At 38.5% G+C, this 24,051-nt stretch overlaps 2 protein-coding genes across 2 annotated transcripts in view; one reads left to right on the top strand and one right to left on the bottom strand.

The window, feature by feature from the left end:
* Positions 1-11,165, bottom strand: part of LOC143285399 (T-cell immunomodulatory protein-like) — a 30,010-nt gene extending 18,845 nt beyond the window's left edge. The window contains exons 1-6 of the mRNA XM_076592645.1: positions 10,950-11,165; positions 7,569-7,811; positions 4,952-5,009; positions 3,930-4,001; positions 2,276-2,388; positions 657-715 (exon numbers count right to left, since the gene is read on the bottom strand). Of these exons, the coding sequence (XP_076448760.1) occupies positions 657-715; positions 2,276-2,388; positions 3,930-4,001; positions 4,952-5,009; positions 7,569-7,811; positions 10,950-11,118 (714 nt within the window). The 5' untranslated portion in view covers positions 11,119-11,165. The remainder of the gene's footprint in view (positions 1-656; positions 716-2,275; positions 2,389-3,929; positions 4,002-4,951; positions 5,010-7,568; positions 7,812-10,949) is intronic.
* A 490-nt stretch (positions 11,166-11,655) lies between these two features.
* The window catches only part of LOC143285398 (phosphorylase b kinase regulatory subunit beta-like), a 54,997-nt gene continuing 42,601 nt past the window's right edge, over positions 11,656-24,051 (top strand). Inside the window, 6 exon segments of the mRNA XM_076592644.1 lie at positions 11,656-12,030; positions 13,109-13,253; positions 14,296-14,395; positions 16,001-16,108; positions 20,574-20,633; positions 22,385-22,521. Of these exon segments, the coding sequence (XP_076448759.1) occupies positions 11,904-12,030; positions 13,109-13,253; positions 14,296-14,395; positions 16,001-16,108; positions 20,574-20,633; positions 22,385-22,521 (677 nt within the window). The 5' untranslated portion in view covers positions 11,656-11,903.

Genomic DNA, 24,051 nt, shown 5'->3' with positions numbered 1-24,051 from the left:
AACATTCCGGTAAGAAAATGTAACATTTCAAGATAAAAGTCAAACAGAAATAAATGAAAACTCCATACACCTTCCCTTGATTGCTATGTATATTTCATCATATAAAAGAACCCCCGAAAACTGTGTTTGGCTGCCTACATGGCGATGTAAAAACAGTAATTCATGTAAAAGCCCACTCGTACGCACAAGTGACTGTGGGAGTCAAAGCTCACAAAAGAAGAACAAGATCATATAAAAGAAACATATCTAGTAAGGTTCAATATTCTCTCCCCATCCCATTTCTATACTGTATACTGGAACTTGTATCAAAGAAGGCAGTGACACTTACAATCAGTGCCACATATTTTGAGAGATAAGAAAGACGCTTTATTGTGTGCATCATGATACAACAATGTCAGCAGAAACCGAGGACAAAGTCATAAATACGATCTGGATCTGATTAAAACTGTACAGTATAACACTGACCACAGCAAAATAACAAACTATACCTTTGGAGGGAATGCTAACAGAGTGTTAGTTTCCATTCTTCCAAAACTGTGGTAGCTACCTACTTCCACAAGGAAAATTGTAATTGGATCTCTTGCTCCCTTGGCATAAGCCAAAATATTTCCTTTCACACTTGTTTAAATTCTTACTGTCACTCAGTGTTCACTTACCTCATTTAACCATATCTCAAATTGTAGACGGCTGTTGTTTTCTGACACCATGCACAAATCTGGGAGAGAGAAAATACACCATGTGATTTGTTTAAAGTCTGTCAAAATCACATGACTTACCACAAATCTCATTCTGTCAAAACCACATTATTTATTTCAAAATCTCGGTCGGGCATCTGCTTGGCAGATGTGGTGTAGCGTATATGGATTTGTCCGAACGCAGTGACGCCTCCTTGAGCTACTGAAACTGAAACTGTGAAAATCACAAAAGTCTTCTTCTGTCAGAATTAATTTATTCAATATATTCCAAACATACCCTACAGAACACCATGATATACTATGGTTTTCCCAGCAAGACTGTCAACATCATCACTCTTACACACTGACATCACAAGTGATATGTGGAGCTACTCAGCCCGACCTATTAGATATCAAGGCTGGAGTAAAACAAGGATATATGTGCTGTTGCCACTTCTTTTCCCAGGCCCTTGACTCCCCTGATCCTGGTCCACTGATCCAGTCCCTTAAGGCCTCCCTCACGACCCTTACCCAAACAACCCCAATGACCCTCCAGTGGGTGCCTGCACATGTAGGCCTCCCAGGCAACGAGCGTGCAGACCACCTTGCTAAGGAAGGAAGCCAGCTCACACAGCCAACCATTCCTGCCAGGTATGAGGAAGCAAAAACTCTCCTCCGCAGCAGATTCCGAAGAGGCTGGATCACCCTGAACGGAGGCTACCAGGCACACCAGGATCCCATCAGGACACTGGAGAGGAGACACCAGACTACCATCTACTGCCTTCGCACAGGACACTGCGGCCTCCGAGCACACCTGAAGAGGATCAGAGTGGCGGCCACATCCCTATTTGATTACGGCCAGGCTGACCAGACCTCATCCCATATTCTCCAAGACTGCCCCCTGTATGAGAAGATGCGGCAGAAGTCCTGGCCTGGGGGTGCTGGCTTCAACACCAAGCTCTGGGGGATGGCAGCCGATCTTCACCAGACGTCCAAGTTTGTGGCATCCCTCGGACTTCGACCCTGACTGCGTTGCTGTCGAATGCAAAAGAAAGAAAGAAAGAAAGGCCACTTCTTTTCTCCTTTTGTACCGACTGTATCAAAAATGTGTAGTCAGGCAGAAGTGGAATCAGGTGGACTCCTTCAAGTCTGCCCGAGGACCCAGACTTTACTGACGATGACAGCATCAGCCCTCTCTCCCATCATCAAGCAGACTTCCAGACCAAGACAAAGGATACTGCATCTACTGTGGAAAAGCTTGGCTCTCAGCATTGCAAGCTACAACAAAAACATAGCAGTCAGCAGGTCTGCAATACCTTGTCCAAAACTTCTGTCGAGAAAATAGCACACAGCCTACATCTTTCAATATTCTCAATTTTGTTGATCACCAGATTCTTCTAGAGTTACTGCTGGAATCAACCTGTGGCTCATCAATTTTTCTTTAGCTTTAAAGATATGCATCAAAAACAAACTTGCACCACTACGCTTTTCCCCGTGCTCACTGGGGCTCATGAGCGACAATGATTTCTAACAACATTGTGCAAATCGTTTGAAGTTGAGTGGAAAATTAATTGAACAGTGTTTGCAGAAGGTCCACATACCTGGTACCAAATCACCATTAAAATCAAAGAAGGCGCTGGACTGTGGAACCCTCAGGGGATCCAGAGGTGATGATCCATTTTCGACTTTCTCCACTGTGTAGCTCCGGTTGTTTCTGTGCAGAAATTATGTCACTGAGAACACATACATACACATGCACATGTAACATATGCACAATGCATACATACACATTAAACTAACCTCCCAAAAATGAGGCAAAGCCTTCATTTCATGGCTCCAGAGCATAAACACAATCAGCGAGGACGCAAGCAAAACACACAAAAAATGGTCACAAGAAAAATCAGGTTCTAACATAATGTTCTGAAATCTAAGCATAATTCATTTACTTATCAAACTGACAATGTGTGCAACTGGTAGATTCCACTGATCTTTCTGTGTTGCTTTTGTGATAAACATTATCTGAGTCAGTTGCTGTGCCATATCAGACCTTGAAGAGCAACTATCAATTCTCCTGAACTTTCTCTTCTCATATTTTGTAGTTTTGATAACCATAGACATGGCACTGATGTTATTCTGTTGATGAGATGGCTAAACACCTTTTCAACCACATCCACTCGCTTAGAAACCATGAATGGACTAGAAAGTTTATGACCATTCTTACCTGTCAGTTTAATTAATCATACTCCCTTTTTAAGATACAGATTTTGCTATCTGCTGATAGGTATTTCCATAAACCACAGAATGCCAACACTGATTATGTCATCTTGTACTTTTGGGAAGGGTTGTGGGCTGTTTACTGAATCCTCCTACACCTCCTTGAATGATGGCAAATGTTTAGGATTATCATAATGACATATGTTACTTTCTGAGTGTGAATGAATACAATGCGAAGTGAACCACAGGCAGACCTGTACTAGTTAGTAAATAAAATAGTGTCCCAACACTCAGCTTATATCACAGATTGGCGTAAGTTTACAGTTGGGCCTACAGCAAACTGAGAGCTGAATTATCAACGGTTTCTCCACTCTAATGGGAAATCATTTACAGCTCAGTTTTTTGTGAAGGACTATGACTGTCAAACAAGGAGGCAAAATTGCACTGGCTCTTAGTGCTGCAGCCTTAGAGGCTTGTTGGCTTTTGGAAACCATCCCAACACCGACTGTCCTAAAACCTCTTGGCCAAGACAGTGGTGATGTAACTTGGGCAAGACACTCTCCACTATAATCAAAATAATTCTAGCCCAGATAGTCAAGACAGCAGTTGCCTCCTCTGCTGTTCTGCTGGTCACAGTCTAACACGACAGACTATCATACATAGTACAAAAAACAGTCTGATATGGGAGAAAGGAAAAAATACTGCAGTCCCCTCCACCAAGCAGGTGTTGCCAGAGTTCAATACACATCTGGGATAAAAATAATCTTAAAAAAAAAAAAAAGTAATTTGACCTGAGGTTCTGACAGAATTAACAATCTGGTATAATATATCAGTCAGATCACTACCACATCGATTAACTTCAGGTAACTGGTTTCTGAGTCACAAACGCACTATATGGGCACTGGCATGCAAGTACATACACACACACACAGAGACACACACACATACATGCGCGTACACACACACACGCACAGACACATACAATACACACATACATTTTCTCTCCCCGCCCCCCTCCGCCCCCTCCCAAATGAAGCATACCTGAAGATAAAATAGCATCGTTCCCCTTCACTGGTTTCTCCAAGCAAGTCAGGAATCATGTCTCCATTGACACTGAAATATAAAAGAAAAAAAGAAAAAAGAAAAGAAAAATCAAATAAACAGAATACAATTCATTAATGACATATACCTTTTTTTTTATCATAATAAACACATATATATGTAAGTCTTACAATTGGAGATACCATCATATTAACTTAAAGGAAAAGTTGAATTTCATTCAATAAAAAGAAAGATTAATTCTTGTAATGGTACTTACAGTAGTCACACACACACACACACACACACACACACACTACCAACAGATCACATGCAAAATAGTTATATTTATATAAAGTGAGCATTCACACAACCGCATGAAAAATGGATAGAAAAATACACAAGGCATTAACACAAATCAATTGTTAAGAAAAGATAATGTGTTATTATGGATGAATTTTTACACAACCACCATTAACTTTATCTTGAAAATTCTCAAGATGCACTTCATACACTGATTTTGTGTGTGTGTGTGTGTGTGTGTGTGTGCATGTGTGTGTGTGTGCATGCACGCATGTGTCATGGTGCAGTGGATGTGTATTTGCATGTATGTACATTCATAGATGTGCATAAATGTACATCACCATCTATGAATGTGTGTGTGTGTGTGTGTGTGTGTGTGTGTGTGTGTGTGAGTGAAAACAGCTTCTACATGATGATCAACACAATACAAAAACTGTCGTTTCTATAAAGCCATGGCTAGGATGTCAAAGTATAGTCTGAACCAAAGAACCTGGAACAGCCTGTCAGCATTATTGAAAACTAGCAAAATGAATCAACAATGTGACCCTTTCCAGTGGACAATACAACACAAAAAGCAACTGTATTCTTCAGATAAAAGAAAGAATAACAAAGTATAATCTTAGAGAGAGAGAGAGAGAGGCTTCCCAGCCAGTATGTTGTCACCGAATTCAAATGGATGCATATGTGATTTCATATAACTCATCTGCTGTCAAAACACTTACTCAACTACAGAAGGTTGGTCTCTCAATTTCTCATTCAACTGCAGAGTCTGATTAGCTCCTGAAACACAAAGTGTACATATCAACATGTATTATATATATATATATATATATATATATATATATATATATATATATATATATTATACATACATACATAAATATACATATATATATATATATATTAGAGAGAGAGAGAGATAAGTAGATAAATAGACTAACCAATAGATAGATCGATTATAGAAATTAGAATAGTAAGTGCCTTCCAAATATACATGCACAATAACAAGCACAAGCATTCACACATAAGTATATATGCATGTGCACATATAGTGATATACATATTTACCTATAACCAGAGCAATCATAGGCTACTTACTGTTGTTTATTGTATCTCTCACACACACACACACACACACACACACACACACGAAGAGTGAGACACAAACCCATATCTGTATCATCAGTAAATCAATGTGGTTGTTGTTTTTTTTAACTGATCACACACACACACACACACACACACACACACACACACACACACACACTCACTCACTCACTCACTCTCACAACCCGAATCTACCTTAATTCTTACCCAAATTATTGGTGATACTGTCACCCCAGTAGATGTCACTTATGGCCAGAATTTGATTTTAATTCTGAACAAAATTGTTGATGACACCATTTCTCCAGTGGATGTCACCGTTTCCCTAACCGATGTCACCATACTGCTGGGATTTTTTTTTTTTTTTTTTTTTTTTATTTACCCAAATGACTAGTGATTCACCTAACAGCTAGGCTTTACTTTCATCCTTACCCTAGTCACCAGTAATACAACAATAGAATGTGGTAACTCTCTCCACTTACATTGGTTACAAAATACACAACTCCCAAGTCCATGCTGTTTATGCCATCGATTCAGCCAGCAAACCAAGACACTTCCTCAAAAAAAGAAACTCTGGGTTTGTCCTCATATGTAATATATAATAATAATAATGGACACTTATATAGCACACTAACCAGAAATCTGCTCTAGGTGCTTTACAAAAACGCTTTGTTAACATAAAACATTACATCTATGTTACATACACACACCAAAATGTGACTACACACACACACACACACACACACACACACACACACACACACACACACACAGACTGCATACATACATTTTAACAATACATGTGTATCTAACAGCTACCCTAACACATATGCACACATAGGCAGGCACAAACTTTCATAAACGCACGCACACACAATACACATTCATATACATGCATGTAGTTATGTACACATACATATGTATACACACATAGTCAAGCACAGCTAACGCAAAGGAAGTGGACCTGCCACAATTGAACTTACTGCTGAGGGAAAAGTTGAGTTTTGAGACAAGATTTAAAAGATGCGAGGGAATCAGAATGATGGAGGTTATCAGGGAGCTTGTTCCACGTCTTTGGCGATTGAAAAGAAAACAATCTATATATATACATATATATTATATATACAGATCATAACACATGTGCCCACAGCACCATCACTTTCGTGCAGAGACAAAATTTGTCTGTTTTAACTCTTTCTTATCCAAAGTGAGAATTTTTACTCTGCAATGACTAGTACATGTGGCAGGACACTAAAAAATCCCAGTTACCCAAGTTGTTGTTTATGCTGTTCCAGGGTTCAAATTTAACTCTCTTCTTTAAGTGCCAGTTGGGCACTCTGGGCAAAACACCTGAGGGCCCAATTGTGGTTTTGGGTGCTAGCATAATAAAATGAAATAAAATGTGCCAAGGAAAGTCTTTCTGCCAGGATTCTTTTTTTCAACCTGAGCTTTCGTCTCTGTTTAGGTAGCCTTTCTTTTAACATTGAAGATGGGAAACATCGTTTGTCGCTAACATGCCATGAACATCAACCCCCGAACATGCACAAGCAAAGATGCTGCTCTGCAAAGCTTTACATTTCAAATGACTGCATTCAAGCTTGCTTTCTTGGTGTGTCTTTTAATCAATTTTCTTTTGCCTCTATCAATTTTTGAGTGCCAATTGGGCACTCTCAACAGAAAATTTGCATGCCCAAGCCAAATTTTTCTTAGCATCTGCACCTGGGCACCCACTAAATTCGAACCCTGTGTTCTATCTCAACTCTTCCTTACCTGATTGGAATTTTTACTCTCAATCACCAGTATGTGTGACAGGGCATTAAACAAAATCCCAGTTACTGAAACTGTTGGTTATGCTGTTCTATTTCAACTCTTTCTTACCAAATTGTAATTTTTACTCTGCAGTCAGCAGTAATCTCCACTCTTCCTCTGACTGTTACCTTTTGAAACTTCCTCATGTCAATACAAGAACCTATGGTGAACGTTCTTTCCCCTTTGCTGCTCCTCATATCTGGGACAACCTTCTTCATCGTATCTGTGCATCTGATTCTATCTCTGCTTTTCTCATCATTAAATTCAAAAACTCATCTTTTCAAAACCTATCTATAAGCACTCTCAATTTCCTACTTCTCCAACATCATCCATGTCAACTCACTTTAGATGCATGAAGAGTGGGAGAGGGAGAGTGTGGGGAGGGACATGTGTGACGGTGCATTAATAAACAAACATCCCAGTTACCCAAGTTGTTGGTTATGCTGTTTCCCCAGTACACCTGCACCGTGACAGGGTCAGAGGATCCGGCACCCTCTTTCTTCCTGGTGATCAACAGGTCCATCATGGCGTCCCCATCAAAGTCTCCAGGGACCAGGCTGCTGATGAAGGTTTTGCCCGCTGTGTTGGCACCGATCAGCATTTTACGGAAGAAGCTCGCCCTCTCTTTGGTCATGTCATGTTCAGCCTCAAGAAGGTGAACCGTTTTCCCTGGTGTGCATGCGCGTGCACACACACACACACACACACACACAAACACACACATCACACACACAAAGTGAACAATAATTTTTTGGCTAGTACAAAAACAATTGGTAACTGCTGAATTGCACTGATCCAATTTCAGAATGTGGTGGCCCTTTTTTTTTCTTTTTCTTTTTTCTTTTTTTAAACAAAAAACAACAACTGGTTATTGTTGAACTGCAAGCAATTAAATAAAGAATTCATCCTAACTCCATCCCTCATGCATAAGAGTACATGTATTCAAAAGAATCTGTATGAAGAATCTGATGAAAGATACAGATCTAATGTAGTAATGATAAATCAGTCTCAATCTGAAATGCAATCAATGAAGCAGAATGCTGTATCTGATTTTGAATGCCTGAATTAAAGTAAGTATAAAATATTGAAGTACTCAATTCAAATTCAGTTATTTTCACCTTAATAGTATTGGTTCATACCATGCAGATCAAAGTATAGATCTCAGCTTTTATTTTTAAGCACAATAAATGACTAGCTACTGAACCAATGAATGGCAATACTAATTACTATGGGTATATAATATGTATATAATCCTAGTAAGTTGCAACAACTCTCAACATACAGTCTGGAAATCTTTTAATAATATTATTGAAACATGGAAGTAAAATGCATGGTGTGTTCAAACATAAAAATATTGTATTATTTAGAACTCATGAAAATGTATGTATGGACCAAACATTTCTGAATACTCCTAAAAAAATATATACATTTATTAAAAGTTTACATACATTTCAAAACTGCAAGTGTACCAGATTTGACTGCCTTTGAATGGCACCTTTCCTCACATTACAAAATAGAAGAACAGAGTGGTAAAATGGTCATAAACATTTGGTGGTGGTTTTTTTTCTAGATGGTTTCCGTATCAGTCAGTAATTAAAAATGCCTCATCGCACATGTCAAAATCTGTGCTGCCACTGAAAAATCTATAAGTATATCCTAATAACAAAGAGCTGTTCATATGTAATGCATGCATGCATATTTCAATATATTTGTATACATGTGTATAACACAGTACTGAGGTAGGTGTTTGGATAATATGTCAGTTACTTTGTTTTTTTCCTTTTATGTCAGTTATTTTGTTTTCTTTCTTTCAAAAGTACCTCATCGGTATTGTTAACTGTGCAATAAACTCTTTTTAGTTATTCTCATAGTCATTTCCTTTTTTACTTCTTATACTGTCATAATGTTGTGAAAGAAAATGTCTGCATTTTCCTCTTCTTCTAACTAGTACTTGCCCCATTATTTTTATTACCATTATCAAGACACTGATTCAGTGACTGTGATTAACCTGTTCAAAACAAAATATTGTAATGCCATCTGACTGGCATTAGATCCATCATCTTACATCACTCCTCTCCCTCTCCTTCCCCTCTTCCAATACTACGATGCATGTATTCTGTCAGTCATAGTCACCCTCTCAAAAACGCTGTCTGATTGGATAGATGGACTCAACTATCCTCAAATGGGCTGTCAGTTTCATCACTGTCATTGTCATTCACCTTCACGGGAATCATCAGACAAGAGAGATCCATCTCCATTGTTATACCAATCCATAATCATTAGCAAAGCTAGCAAACTCATGTAAGTCCATTTACTGGGACCACTGTCTTTGCTGGACGAAGTTTTGAATGTCTTCTTTTGCATATGAGGCAACCCCCTTTCCAACCATGCTCCAGTTAGCAAACCATTATCAAGAAAGTGGTCTTCCACATAAGGTATGCTCATTTTAATATGTATTTTTATGATCCAGACACATCAGACTAACCATTCAGAGCCTGTTTATGTTCATTCAACCAAGGAAAAATCAGAACAGATTCAGGATGGCAGTGGATTTCTTACTGGCACTATGGCAACACTTTGTGTGTGATGTCCTCTGATGTCTTATAGTTATAAACTGTGAACAGCTTAATTATATCATAATATCATGATTATGGTTTATATTACGTTTATCATCATTATTGTCATTCTTATTATCGCTAATGTCCTTGGGTTTCATTAGTGGCTGTTGTTATGTCTCTTACATTCTCTACTTCACATTTGTTTAGGTTGTGAATGTCTTACATTTAATGGAAACATAATAGTCCAAGACAGAAAGATGATAAAAACAAGTATACACACTGTAGTAGATAATAAGCAGTTTATCTTGATCTTCACAATGCCTTTGATCAATATATAAACTGAAATGATATGGCATCTCATTGCCTCCAAATAATCACAACTGGACAGGCAAGCTGTTAAGCTTTCATTATCATCACCATTAAACTTTTAAAGGCATTATTATTGTTATTATCGTCATTTACTTCGGACCAACCACCAGCTACTGTAAGTGCTGCAGATTCTTCAACATTTCAGTTGGTTGCCTATCAACATCAAGTTCTCCTGTTCAAAATAATTTCTTAAGGCAGTAAAAGTAATGCATGGCATGCCTGCTGTCTCGAAATGCCTTTGCCTTTTAATCACACTTGCATCTTCAAGGCAATTAAATAAAATGCCAAGCCTATAACTTATAAGGCATAAGGTGCACATTGATGTGATACAGCACAACACTGCACATGCAGATAGGCTATTCCAACACTCCACATGCAGCTAAGCCATAATAATAATAATATCATCAAAAAATAACAATAATTATAAAAATATAACAACAACAATAATCTGGGGGCTTATATTTGTTATAATTTATATAGTGTGGTTCCCCACTTTCAAGAGCTGGTTCACCACGCTTTACAGTGAAAACAAATATGTAACATTTCAGAGGCATAATAATATAAACAAGATAAAACAATTCCCACCGACATAACTTTCACTGCACAAAAAAATGTACATCACACACACACACACACACACACACACACACACACCACTAAAAAGCTACTCAGACAACAGCTTTGGGAAAGTAAAATAGGTAAGACTAGGTTTTATTGTTGGTTTCACCACCATGGGTAAATACAGCATTCCTTCAAGTAAAAGCAGAGAATAAATCAGCTTTAAGACGAAAAAGAACTGGAACAAAAAGAACAAGAATAAGAAGAGGAAGACATAACCACATCAACTGACAATGAAGAGAAGCAGACGACGCAAGTTTACCTTCATCAGTCAACACGAAGATGTCTGTCAGTTTATCAGCATTAAAATCACCAAACGCAGCGACTACTCCATTTTTTGATCTTCCAAAGAGATCGTTAGTAACATCTGAAAGAGACTGGCATATTACCAGGCTCGGGAGGTACAAAGTGATTATCAAAGAGATCAACATTTCAGTTTCTTTCGGTTTCCTTGTTTGCTGGATGGTTTGTTGAGATGTTGTAAGCGGCATGTGACACGGCAACTTTTTACACAAAAAAGACAAACAAATGAATGAACACCTATTCTCTCACCCTGCCATCACACACATGTTCACAGTAGCGGCCAAAAACGCCGTTGCATTGATAAATATATGTCGTATTGTCTTGTTCTGTTACGTTGTTGTTGTTATTGTTGTTGTAACTTTGGCTTTAATCTTAACTGTGTTTTATCAACCTTATTATTGCCAACATGACAAATAATATCAATTCTTATTTCAGATTCACATCCATCTGACTCCACCGACTTATAAGTGCATTAATTCATACACACACGCACTAACACACACACACACACACACACACACACACACACACACACACACACACACACACGCACACACAGACTCACACACGCGCGCGCGCGGGTGTGCGCGACATTCTGTGAGACTTTGGTTCTATTCGCTTAAAAAGACGCTTTGCATTTTCCTGATGCCAAAAAGCTTACCTGGCTTATTTTTCAAGGCCAAATCACGACAAACTGAAAGTCGAGGTCGACACAGATCGGTCAACTAGCTTTCCTTTTGGAAGTGTGCATCAAAGATCATGTAGATTACTTTGCCACTTGAAGGAAAATCTGACGTGAATGATGAACTAAAAATGATTTGAGAGTGTGAAATCGTATGCCAGAAGCTCATCTTCGACTTTACATTTTGGAGTGGTTTTGTGAAAAGTGAAAAGGAGTCCCTGCACCAGAACAATGACGAGCATTACTTCGGAGGACAGCGAGCTGCCACAAAGTTACTCTGGCATAGGGTTTTCTGGTCAGCTGTCAAGTCATTTATATTTGAACAGCAATGAAGCTTTGGACGAGTACTATTTTCGTTGTAAGTATCAAAACAAAAAATTCTGAGATGTAGTATCATAGAGTTGCAACTTGCATAAAGTTTTTAAACATGTATAATGTTTAATGAAAGAAAATGTTTGCATACAGAAAAGGTGTCCACAATGGGCAAAGTAGCCAAATGGTCAGAGCACTGGACTTTAACACTGAGAGTCCTGATTTTGATCCCAGCAGAGATGGTACACATGCAAGGTATACCATAGAAATGGCATTTTTCCAGTCACCCATGTCAACAGATAAGCAGACCTGCCTGTGCTAAAAGCCTTTTCATGTTAAGAAATTCAAACATACACATTTAAGATTAAATAATCCATATATCAGTTTGATACATTGTGGAAACCGATTTTTTAATTTTTTTTTATTGTTTTCTTTTTTTTTTTTTTTTTAGCATTTGCATCCACAACTAGAATTGTCTTAAATATCTGAAGCATGGCAGAATGGTTAAGACGCTTATCTGCCAGTACAGTGTTCATGAGGGTCTGGGTTCGAGTCCTGCTCTTGCCCTTTCTCCCAAGTCTGACTGGAAAATAAAAGTGAATGCCCAGATGAGACTCAAAATCAACATCCCGTATGCTAGCATGCACTTGGCATACTGAAAAACAACGCATGGCAAGAAAAGTAGTGTCCTATGGAAAAATTCTGTAAATAAATTCACACTGATGGGTACACAAATATATGTATGCATGCGCTCCAGCCTTGACTATGCGCATTGGGTTATAAATGCTGCTGGTCAGGCGTCTGCCTATAGCAGATGTAATGTAGCGTATACACATTTGTCCAGATGCAATGACACCTCTTTGAGAAACTTGAACTGTTTCTCGGACTCAGGTGGAGACTGGCGATTTGCAGCATCCACCTAGCACAGGGTTGAATGAGTGAACACATTGTCTAAGTGTCATTGTGCGGTTTTTTTTTTAATTTGAGCCATAGTTCTGCCTCATCAGTCACTAGTCAGCAATGTTATCTGTTATTATTATAACTTGTATATTTTATTAGTCTGAAAACAATTATGTTTATGAACAGTTTAATGATTTTTTTGTTTCTTTCATCATTTGTTGCAGTTAAGAGACAAATTCTGCAGTATCAAAGCTGTACCATGGGACTGTTTCCAGCCATTGGTTCCACAGAAAAACCATCTCGAGTCGCTTTTGTGCGTGAAAGTATATACTGTGCGACAGCAGCATGGTCCTTGGCTCAAGCATATAGGTAAGGCAAAGTGAGAGCATGTGATACTGCAGTGTGTGTGTGTGGGTGTGTTGATACCTAGACAGATGGATAGACAGATCTTTGAAAGAACACACACACCATATAATATGTAAGTTTTGTTCATGATTGTTAAAAGTACACATAGATATAAGCACAGTAGACTTGTTAGTGTGCAAACAAAGTTATGCTATGGTTAATATATGAATGAGAGCCTTTTTATTAAAGATAATAATAATGGATAAATTATATATGGGCACAACAACCAAGTGATTAAAGCATTGGATTTTCAATCTGAGGGTCCCTGGTTAGAATCTTGGTAACAGAGCCTGGTGGGGAAAGGGTGCAGATTTTTCCGATCTCCCAGGTCAACAGATGTGCAGACCTGCTAGTGCCTGAACTACATTTGTGTGTGTAATATGTGCCTGCAGAAGATCAGATATGCACGTTAAAGATCCTTTAATCCATGTCAGCGTTTAGGTTATGGAAACAAGAACACATACAGCATGCACACCCAAAGAAAACAGAGTATGGCTGCCTACATGGTGGGGTAAATACACAAAATGGTTACACACATGAAATGTCACATGTCTGTATGAGTATGTACGTGTGTGTGACTGAAACCTGATTAAATGACACAGGAAATCCGAAATGAATGATGAATGCCAAATGGCAGCTGTCAGTAGGCTCAACCCAGATGGGCAGCATCTTGTGCAAATGACTCCGTGTTCCGTGTTTGGAAAGTGCTTAGACTTACAGCTTGATCTCCGAATGAGGATAGGCGCTATATAACTATATAAGTATCCTTATCGTGTCATCATATCAGTAGCTCACTATCCAGAAATCTGCTCTGGGTGCTTTACAATTTGTTTGAACACAATTTGTGTGAACAAAATTGTACCAAAAACAAACACCTGCAAACATGAAAATAAAACACTAAACGCAGACAATGACTGAGACATTGTATAACTCTTTCAATTTCAAGTGATACATCTGTAGTTTTCATGAAGAGCTATGATTTTTGTTTTCTATATTTTACTTTTAGGCGTGTTGATGATGACGGTGGCCGTGCACATGAACTTGGACAAGCATGTGTCAAGTGCATGCGCGGAATCCTTTTCTGTTGGCTCCGACAGGCTGATCGGGTAGGTTTTCATCCCAAGTGGTAGTTATGTTAAGATTGTTTTATTTTTGTACACTTATAGTTGACTTCATCAAGTTTTTGCGCCTTATAAATAGTAGTAGTAGTTAGTTGGGGTTTTTTTTATGTATTTATCTATTATTTATTTATTTATTTACTTTTTTTTTCTTTTTTTTTTGTGTGTGTGTTTTTTTTGTTTTTTTTGTTGTTGTTTTTCTTAATTATCTTCTTTTTTTTTCTTCTTTTTTTTTCTCAAGGCCAGACTAAGCGCGTTGGGTTACGCTGCTGGTCAGGCATCTGCTTGGTAGATGTGGTGTAGCGTATATGGATTTGTCCGAACGCAGTGACGCCTCCTTGAGCTACTGATACTGATACTGATACTTTAGACTGGTTCCTTTATCAGATACTACGATAATAAGGATAATCAGCTAAAGGAAATGCTTTGTATTTCAGTATTTGGACCCATGGTGTTGGCTGCAATTTAAACAGAACTTAGATTTTCACTATGCATTTCTTTAATTGATTTCAAAAAGGAATTCAACAGCATTGATGAGCAGTAAGTCTGTAACATCTTGTAGCTCTACAGAGTGCCTGTAAAAATGATAAGCATCATCAGAGTGCTCAATGATCAAGTTATTTCTTACTTCAAATGATCGGAAGCTGTCATAAAGGTCTTAAGTGTTGATTGAGTGTTCAACAAGGCTGGCTTCAGTCATGTTTCCTTTTTCTTATTGTCCTCAACATAATCACATAAACAGAGAAAGCATCCAGTGAACACTAATAGGGACACTTGACCTGAACTTTAGAAACAGCCTGAATGACAGTGCTGTTGCACAAACATGAAGCTTTCGTTTAGCAAATTAAATGTAAGAAAAAAGCAACTGAAGCAGTCAGCATGATTCTTGGTATAATTTGCACAAAATCAAGTCATATGGATTGAAATTTTCTGTGATATGGAAATCATACATTTACCAGTCACATGGGAAGATAGTCTGATCAGTTGAGGATCACACATTTCATGCCAGGGAAGTTGTGATTAGACTATGACTGACAGCTGATGTCATTGCATTGCAGCCTGCATAACTTAGGTGTCATGATTTCAGGACTGAGTTTACATAATCATGATCCTTTCTGCCTCTTTCTACCTGATAGCAGGAGAAACAAGTATATCCTAACTTCACAATGCCCTTCTCAGGGCACTCTGAAATCTCTGTTTAGTAAAATTTTAAAAGAAATAAAAAGAAAGGATGTGAAAAAAAGACAAATAAGAGAAAAAAGACTTTCACCAATGTTTTGTTAGGCTTGTACGATCAGATATGAAGATGTATTTTAATATGGTAAAACTTTGGTGGAAAGAAAAAACTTAGATGGCTGTATTGATGATTACTTTGCATACCTCTGGGGTTGAAATGGTTGTTGTAACTCATTTGGATCATTGTTATTCTTGAAAAAAAAAAGGTAGAAATTTTAATTTTGAAACCAGTGGAGTTGATTAATAAGATCTTCCAGATCTGATGCCTTTGCTGTCAGCTGGGTTAACATTCATGTATAAATTCAACTATTGGTCAAGCTATCTGGTCATCTATGTATCGGTTTGTTTGTTTTTCAGGTGGAGCTTTTCAAGCAAAGCCAGAGTGCCAGTACTGCCTTGCATTCAGTTTTCGACATGGTCACAGGAGATGCAATCTACTCTGATGCAGAGTACAACCATCTACAGGTAGACCATTCTTGTCACATTGTTTAAGAACTTTTTGTGGAGGGGTACGGAGGTGTGAAGTTTTTTATGAACAGATGTACATGCTTGCAGAGCTCTGTAAACATGCTTAAGTTATACAGAATTAATTCTAAGAATCATGTGTGCAGATCTTCTATCTTGGGATGTATCTTGGTATGGGTTTGTTTGTTTTTTTTGTCGGGTGGGAGTGGGGGGTGAGGGGTGTTTTTCAAGCAGAAGAGAACAAAACAACAGCTGATCAATCAATGTTGATTGTCTAAGACTAGCCAAAATTGGAAACATAAGTGCTCATTTGGAATTATTCCTCAAGTGTCAGTGTGCATTCTCCATATGTAGACCCAGTTGTGAAGAGGCTTCGAAATGTAAACAACTAGTTGAAGTCCAGCTTTTAGTTTCACAGAGGTTTCAAATTGTGCGCACTAATCAATGTATACTAAAGGCAAAGACTTGACTTGTTCATAAAGCCATTGTACCTAATGGTTCTTGAGACAGTTTCCAAAAGATTGAGTTGATTCGAACCCAAAATAGTCCAACTCAAAGTACTGATTTTGACACGGGGCTGTTCATCCATGGTAAGTCTGGATAACATGATTAAAGATAAGTAATGATGGGAGTCGTTAAAGGAAACAGGGTGGGTCAGAGGAGAAATTCTGAAAACAAGGTTGGTGTATGAAAATAGACCATGCTGGTGATGTGTTTGTGATGCATGTACATCATTGTGCTGAAACATGGGACAAGTGGCAGCTAAACTAAAGAAATTGAAAGAGCATGATACCAATCCAGACCCCCACCCCCCTCTCTCTCTCTCTCGCTCTCTCTCGAGCTCTCTTTTCCAATTCTTCTCTTAATGCTTTTGGTAATTTTTGTGGTAATGAGGAACATATTTCTGATTATCTGTGTGTCTGTCTGCCTGTTCCTTTGTCCGACAGTCTGTCTTTTTCTTTCATGGGTGTGCTTCTATCTTTCTGTCTTGCATCCTCTCTCATTCTCACTCTGCCTGACTTTCTGTCCATCTCTGTCTGTCTTTTTCTTCACCCTGTACTTCAGCCAGTGTTGTCCTGCATTTCTCTTTGTTTGATTTTCCACATTACTATGATTCCATATATATGTGTGTGCGTGCGTGCGTTCGTGCATGCGTTCATGTGTGTGTGACTATGAATGTTTGTCTTTATCTGATATCTTTATACATATTTCAGACTAATTTGGATAAAGCAAATAATAACATATTGATCGGTGTGAGTAAAGAGCATGTTGCAGTTTGGTGATTTCCTGATTTGAAAAGCTCTTTCTTTTATTGTTTTGGGTTTTGTTTTCAGTCTCTCAGTATAAACATTTGCATGCAGATGAAAAAGTTTAGATGTTGGTTTTTTTCAAACATGGCAGTTTGCTTCACATGTTCGCTGCTCAGTCATATTTTTTGTGGAGAATGTTACATTTGTGTAGAGCTCCATTTTCCAAATACTTGGTGAGTTGAAGGGCAGCTAAGAATAGACGAGAACGTGACACTCCCGGGATCGTTAAAATCCTCAAATAAGCCGCATCATTGTATAAGCCGCAGGGGTTGAAGCTGGGGTAAAAAGTCGCGGCTTATAGACCGAACTTTACGGTAGTGTCAGTCAACATTTACAAGTGATGTGTGCTTGAAAAAAAACAACCCCATGTGAATATTTCAGAATGAATACTTCAGAATCCATGGCTTCTGAATTTTCCATGCCCTCAGTTGAAAAAAATAGTTCACACATTTGTTCATCAGGAAATTGCCAAGTAGTGTGTTAACCAGTTCAGTGCCTATAAGACATGAGCTGACATCCTACACAAAGTGTTGCCATAGTGCATATAACATGTCCACTGCCGTCCTGCATCCATTCTGATTTTTCCTTTATGGGAGTTTGGTTCAGTCACCATAAACAGAATCTGAACGGTAAGTCTGATGTGTCTGGATTTTAAAATACTATTTAAATGAGCATGTCAAGTAGAAGACCCCTTTTCTCTCAATAATGACTTACTGACTGGACCATGTGGAACATACATGAAATGTGGGTTGCCTCATATGCAGAAAAGGGCGCTGAAAACTTTGTGTAGTAAAGAAAGTGGTCCCAGCCAGTGGATTTACAAGTTTTGCAAGCTGTGATAATGATTATGGATAGCTCTAGTGATGGACATGGATCTCCCTTGTCTGATGATTTGTTAGAACATGAAGGTGAATGAGATTGACAGTGACAAAGCTGACTGCCCATTTGATGCTAAATTAGTCAGTCTGTCAAGTCAGACAGCGTTTTTGAGCAAGTGACTATGACTGACAGAGTACTTGCAGATTAGAGTTGCAAGAGGGGGAGAAGAGGGAGAATAGAGTTGCAAGAGGGAGAGAAGAGGGAGAAGAGTAATAAGTCAGATGCCAGTCAGAGGGTGTGGAAGTGGGAGGCTGTTGGACTACAGTGAACTGTTCTGTCACTGCATACTGCTGGAAATAGACAACTGCTATTGATCCATGATTTTCATGAAATGCAGTGTTGAAAGTGTACTGGATGTGAAACGCATGCTTTGAGTTTTAATCAGATGGCTGACTTGTTTGTAGAGGAGGCAAACCGGTTGTTAATCGACCCACATGCAACTTGGAGAGAGTGAATGTCACCAAAGAACTTCCCCATCTAACTGGGGAAAGCTTTTACTCTTAGCTGTCAAAAAGCTTGACTGCTCAGTTTCTGAGAACATCATTGACTTTTTATGTTAATTCTACCCACATTTGCCATTGTTGAAACAGTTACTCATTTACATGTTTACACGACTTATTATTTGTTTTCATAAACTTGTATGGCCTGTTTTGATTTATTCTACAGGTATAATTTGACATTGAGCATGCTATTTCCTGCTGTATTTTTTGTTGTTGATTTTCCTTTTTGGATGCCATTTTGTGGAGGTGGAAATGGACAAAAATGATTATCTTCAATTTTAATTGTCCGAACAGTTTTCTAATTGGGGGAAAAAAAGCCCAGACTGAGAATCCACATTTATTTTCCTTTACAAAAACATTTACTTTATATCTGTGTCTTCCATAGTTTTATGTATCAGAATTTGTTTTTTACCCCCGAATCATCAAATTCTCTGGTAAATGGAGAGCACTTCTTTTTCTTACAAAATTCTCTGGCACTGAATGGGTTAAACTTCACTGATGGCTGCAATGAAATTTGAAGAAATAAAGTTGTTTTTGTTTTTTGTTTTTTTGTTCTTTTTTTGTTTTGGTTTGGTTTTTTGTTTGTTTTATAATCAAGTTAAATAAGCTGCAAGCTGACTGTGAAAAATAGAAAGTGTCATTCTTGTGCTATTGAGTCTGGATTTTATAAATGACTCAAGAATTTCGCTTGTTGTTCATATTTGTCTTGCTTTTAATCAAATGATGCAGTGGTTGCTTTCTGTGCACTGACAAGATGATTTCCTGCCCTGTCACATCTTGCCCTGTCACTGTGAAAGCTACACATGTGGGCATGTGTGTACACACTGTCGTTTGTGGGACTGCCATTTTTCAACACATTTTGGGGGGAACATAGATCCAGCTTGATATGACTTAGAAATGAAAATTAAAAAAAGGCACATCTACACATGTGCACACACAATGAGATGAAGATAAGTGCAGCTTACCACAGATTTGACACAGCAGTCTGTTCATACACAGAAAAGACATGTTCATGTGCAACCACATGTAAACATGAAATATACATGCACATACACATGCATGTGTCTGTAAACTCTTACACACACATGCACACACGCGCGCACACACACATGCACTCAGGCGCATACACCATACTGATGCCACTACTATACATGTGTGTATTGTATGAAAATATAAAATCAAGGTTCATGCAGGTTTAAAAAGTTGTAACCAAATTTTTAAAAAGACATTGCTTTTTGAAGTCCATAGAAGTCTTTAAAAAACATTACCTGAGTTTGTAAATGTTCTTTTTAATTTGGCTTCCTTTACTGAAAAAAAGTTTATGGTGGTGATTCATAAAACACGGTAAGAAAATGTTTCACCAAAGTTTAAGATTTTAAAGAAAAATGATTGGGGTTGTGATTAAATACCTGTATGAACTCTATTGTTGAGTGACTAATTTTTGGCATTGAGATTTGTGCTGAAGTTTACAAAGCATGGTATGAACATAAACAAGGAAAAATTGTGACATTCCTGAATGGCAGAATTGTGATAATTTTTTAGATCCACCAGGATACAACATTAATGTTTTATTCAGCACATATTGAACATGTTTTGCTTCTTTTTAATTGACTCAGTAATGATTCATCTGCACCTTTAAATGCTTAGTCCATGCAAACCAGCCTTGCCGTATTAATTGCCTTTCTTCATATTTGCATTGTTACAATGTATAGACTACACAGCAGAGATTCATACAAGGACACATTACTGTGTGTGATTCATTTTCTGATATTTCAGATTGATGCAGTGGCTCTGTACCTGATAGCCCTGTCGCAGATGACGACCAGTGGATTGGAGGTAAGTTACAGGGGCCAGTAAATGGTAAAAATAGCCATCCCCCAGGTTAAAAAAGAGAGAGAAACCCTTTTATATGTCTTATGATTCCATGCATCACATTGTTTCCAGAATAGTTCTCTGTGCCAATGACAGTTTTCATGACATCTACGACTTCAAGACTCTTTATTGGGTTCAAATAGAAGAATTAGGTAATGGTAAGGTGTATTAAAATGACATTCAGTCATCAGCAATTCTACATCTAAAGATCACACAAAAAACAATGGCAGCCAGGGAAAAGGCATCACAACAGTGGAGCACAACTTCCTTTTTTTCTATTTTTTTCCTGCAAGTGAATTTGTTTTACTATCAAAATGGACTTTGCTTCTTAATTTTGCCAGGAACAACCCTTCATAGTAGATATGTTCAATTAAGAGCAGGAGGTAAAATCAGCCAACCAGTTCTTGACATTCTGTCCAGAATTTGCTGCTAGTCAGTCTTAGCTGTTTGTGGACTGACAGCTGGGAGGATGTGGGTTCGAATCCCACCGGAGGTGGGTTTTTGCAGCCCGTGGCTGGCTCCTACCCAGAGTTGAGTGTGCTGTGGGCTTAAATGGGAAGACTGGGACCACACAGTTGAGTGTCATCCACTTCAAGGATGCGTCTTTGGGTGTGTTGCTCTAATTACCTGACCAACGCTGCAAGTGTCTGTATCTCTCGGGCCTGGTTAACGCCAGGATACCATTATGACAGGAAGCATAGAGTACAGCCTTGTCACACAGTCCCAAACCAAAATGGACCTCCATAGCACCTTCGTCATCATCATCGTCATACTCCTCCTCCTTCATCGTCATCAATATAAACAAAATAGTCTCAAAGTCTGTGGCCTTTCATGCGTGTCAATGTCGTCAGTGTCGGCAGATTCATGGGGGGCTGTTGTTTGAGGGATGTGGTGGCGGTCTCCACTCTGGGAGGGGCGCTCACCCAGTCTGGCTCTGCGACTAAGCCATTATTGTCATTAGTAGGGGGCTCAGAACAGGCACCACTGAACACCACCGAAGTGACTCAGCAGCAGTGCAGGGTCTCCTCTGGTGTGTGGCCTCCTGGCGACCTAACATGATGGTTCCCTGTTGACTGCCGACGCTGGAACTGCGACGGACGAACCCGGGTGTGGCCATGTATGGGGGAATCTAAATGAGTGGCGTGGGAGTAATGCCACTGAAATGGTGCAGATGATGGGGCAGCAAAAAAAAAACCCAAAAAAACTTTAGCTGATTAGTGAGACTTTTTTTGTTGTTGTTTTTTAAAAAAAATTTTATACTGTTAATTTGAGCGATTTTCTGCTCACGGTGCATGTGTTTGTGGTTGATTTTGGTTAGTCATTTTTGAGTGTGTGTGAATGGGGAATCGCTAACACATTGAGTCAAACTTTGCTGAGAGAAATGTACTTTCCAAATGCCATTCATTAACTTTATCATTATCAGTATGCAACTTAGTAAGGGGTTGTCTGTTTTTGCACATTTGTTTGTTTTTTAAGCACATTTTCTGGAAAAGCTACACTAAGGTTTGGCAAAAAAGTTTTGACCACTACTGGCTACTTTAATAAGTTTTAATATTTCTATAGAATCAAACATTTTTGCTCAACCAAATTTCAGTAGACATGCATCATAATATTTATAAACATTGGCTTTTTTTTTCATCATTGTTTTTGTTGTTCTTGTTGGGGTTTTTTGTTGGTTGCTTTGTTCACTACTTGTGTGATGAATTTCTGGACAGATTGTCTACACCACAGATGAAGTGAACTTCATACAGAATCTGGTCTTCTATGTGGAGCGAGCGTACCGAACCCCAGACTTTGGCATGTGGGAGCGGGGCAGTAAATACAACAATGGTATCACAGAGCTCCATGCCAGGTTTGTCTGTGGTTTTTTTTGTTGTTGTTTTTTTCTGTGTGGTCTGTGGCTTTTCTGTGCTTATGTAAAGGTTAACTCTTTCCAGACGACGGAATGCGTGAGCATTCCTATATAAAATGTATTCGGATTCAGACAACGGAATGGAATAGCATTTTCCAAAAATAAAAATCCATCATGCACTGTACACCAGATTTTGTGATTAGCCAAGCAGAGTGCGCTATTCTGGGTCACTCCACAACAGAATGGTGTTACCGAAGTACTTGAAATGCTACAAACTGAAGGGTCAGTCATCGAAGAAATGGATGATGACAAAGAAGAAAGTGAATTAAGTGCAGAAAGTGAGCATGGGTATGGTGATTTGGGGTGAAAAACTGGCATTATTTTCTGCATACTGGCAAAACTGTAAAAATAAGATCAGAAATTTGTTGGGGTTTTTTTTTGTTTTTTTTTATGTAATAGCCCAGCACGTAATAAACCAGTTCTGAAAGTTTCATTTTCTTACGCTGTATTTTGTATTTTTTGTAAATTTTTTTCCAAACCCTTACAAATGGGCCGTCTGTGGGGAAAAGCAAGTGAGAAAACTTGCTGTCCCGAGTAAGTTAAAAGAAGTTAAAGGTCTCATAGCCTTTTACAACCATCAGGACAGTAAATTCATATCCATTGTGTCTAGGGCGCAGCATATGATGGCGGGGCCCAGTCCTGTCCATCCACCATTTTAATCTTCTCCATCTGAAATCAGGTACCCATTCATGCCAAGGTGGAGTGAGGAATATTGGAGTAAAATGCCTTTCCCATGGACTTAACACCATGCCGTAACAAGGCCTTGAATCCTGATTGTTGGTTGATACTGGATGAGAATTCCAATGCCTTAGCAATTCTGCCACAGTGCATTCTATACATACGCATGAGTGAAATGAATTGTGATGCAGTGCTGAGTCTGTGCATTATTGCTACTTCTTGGTGCAGCTGCGTGCAGGTAACGTTGAATCAAGATTTTTGTTGTTGTTGTGTATTTTTTAAAACACAAGTTTCAAGATTTTGGATTTACCTGTGGAATTATATTTGAGGGTTGTCCTGTTTGAAAACATTTTTGGGTTGTTGTTTTCTTCAGGGTATGGTTATGATGTGGGTTAAAAAAAAATTACATAAAAATGATTCAAGTCGCCTTAATAAGGAAGTCTTTTGCGTGAATGGTTAGGTGTGTTGGAATATTTTGGAAGAAAAAGTAACAAAGAAAAAAAAAAGTCATGAGCTTGTCGTCTTCTATTTTCAGAGCTCTTTGTAGCTTCTTTATCCTTCATATTTTCCCCTGGGATGTTGAGTGTTCTTTGCCTAAAGGGACTTGACTGTTAGGATTATGTGCCACTAACTGTGTTATTTTGCATTTGTTTTGTTGTTGTTGTTGTTTTGGGAGGGGTCTTTTGTTTGTTTTGTTGTTCTTGTTTTTTTTTTTGGTTTTTTTTTTCAGATGTGACTGAGTTTTGTGTTTAATGCAACTGAATTTTTGTGCAATCAGCTGGACTATAAGCA

Source organism: Babylonia areolata, chromosome 9 (genome assembly GCF_041734735.1).
Source record: "Babylonia areolata isolate BAREFJ2019XMU chromosome 9, ASM4173473v1, whole genome shotgun sequence".
Lineage (NCBI taxonomy): Eukaryota > Metazoa > Mollusca > Gastropoda > Neogastropoda > Buccinidae > Babylonia > Babylonia areolata.
The sequence above is the reverse complement of the archived record's forward strand: the minus strand, read 5'-3'. Positions and strand labels throughout refer to the sequence as shown.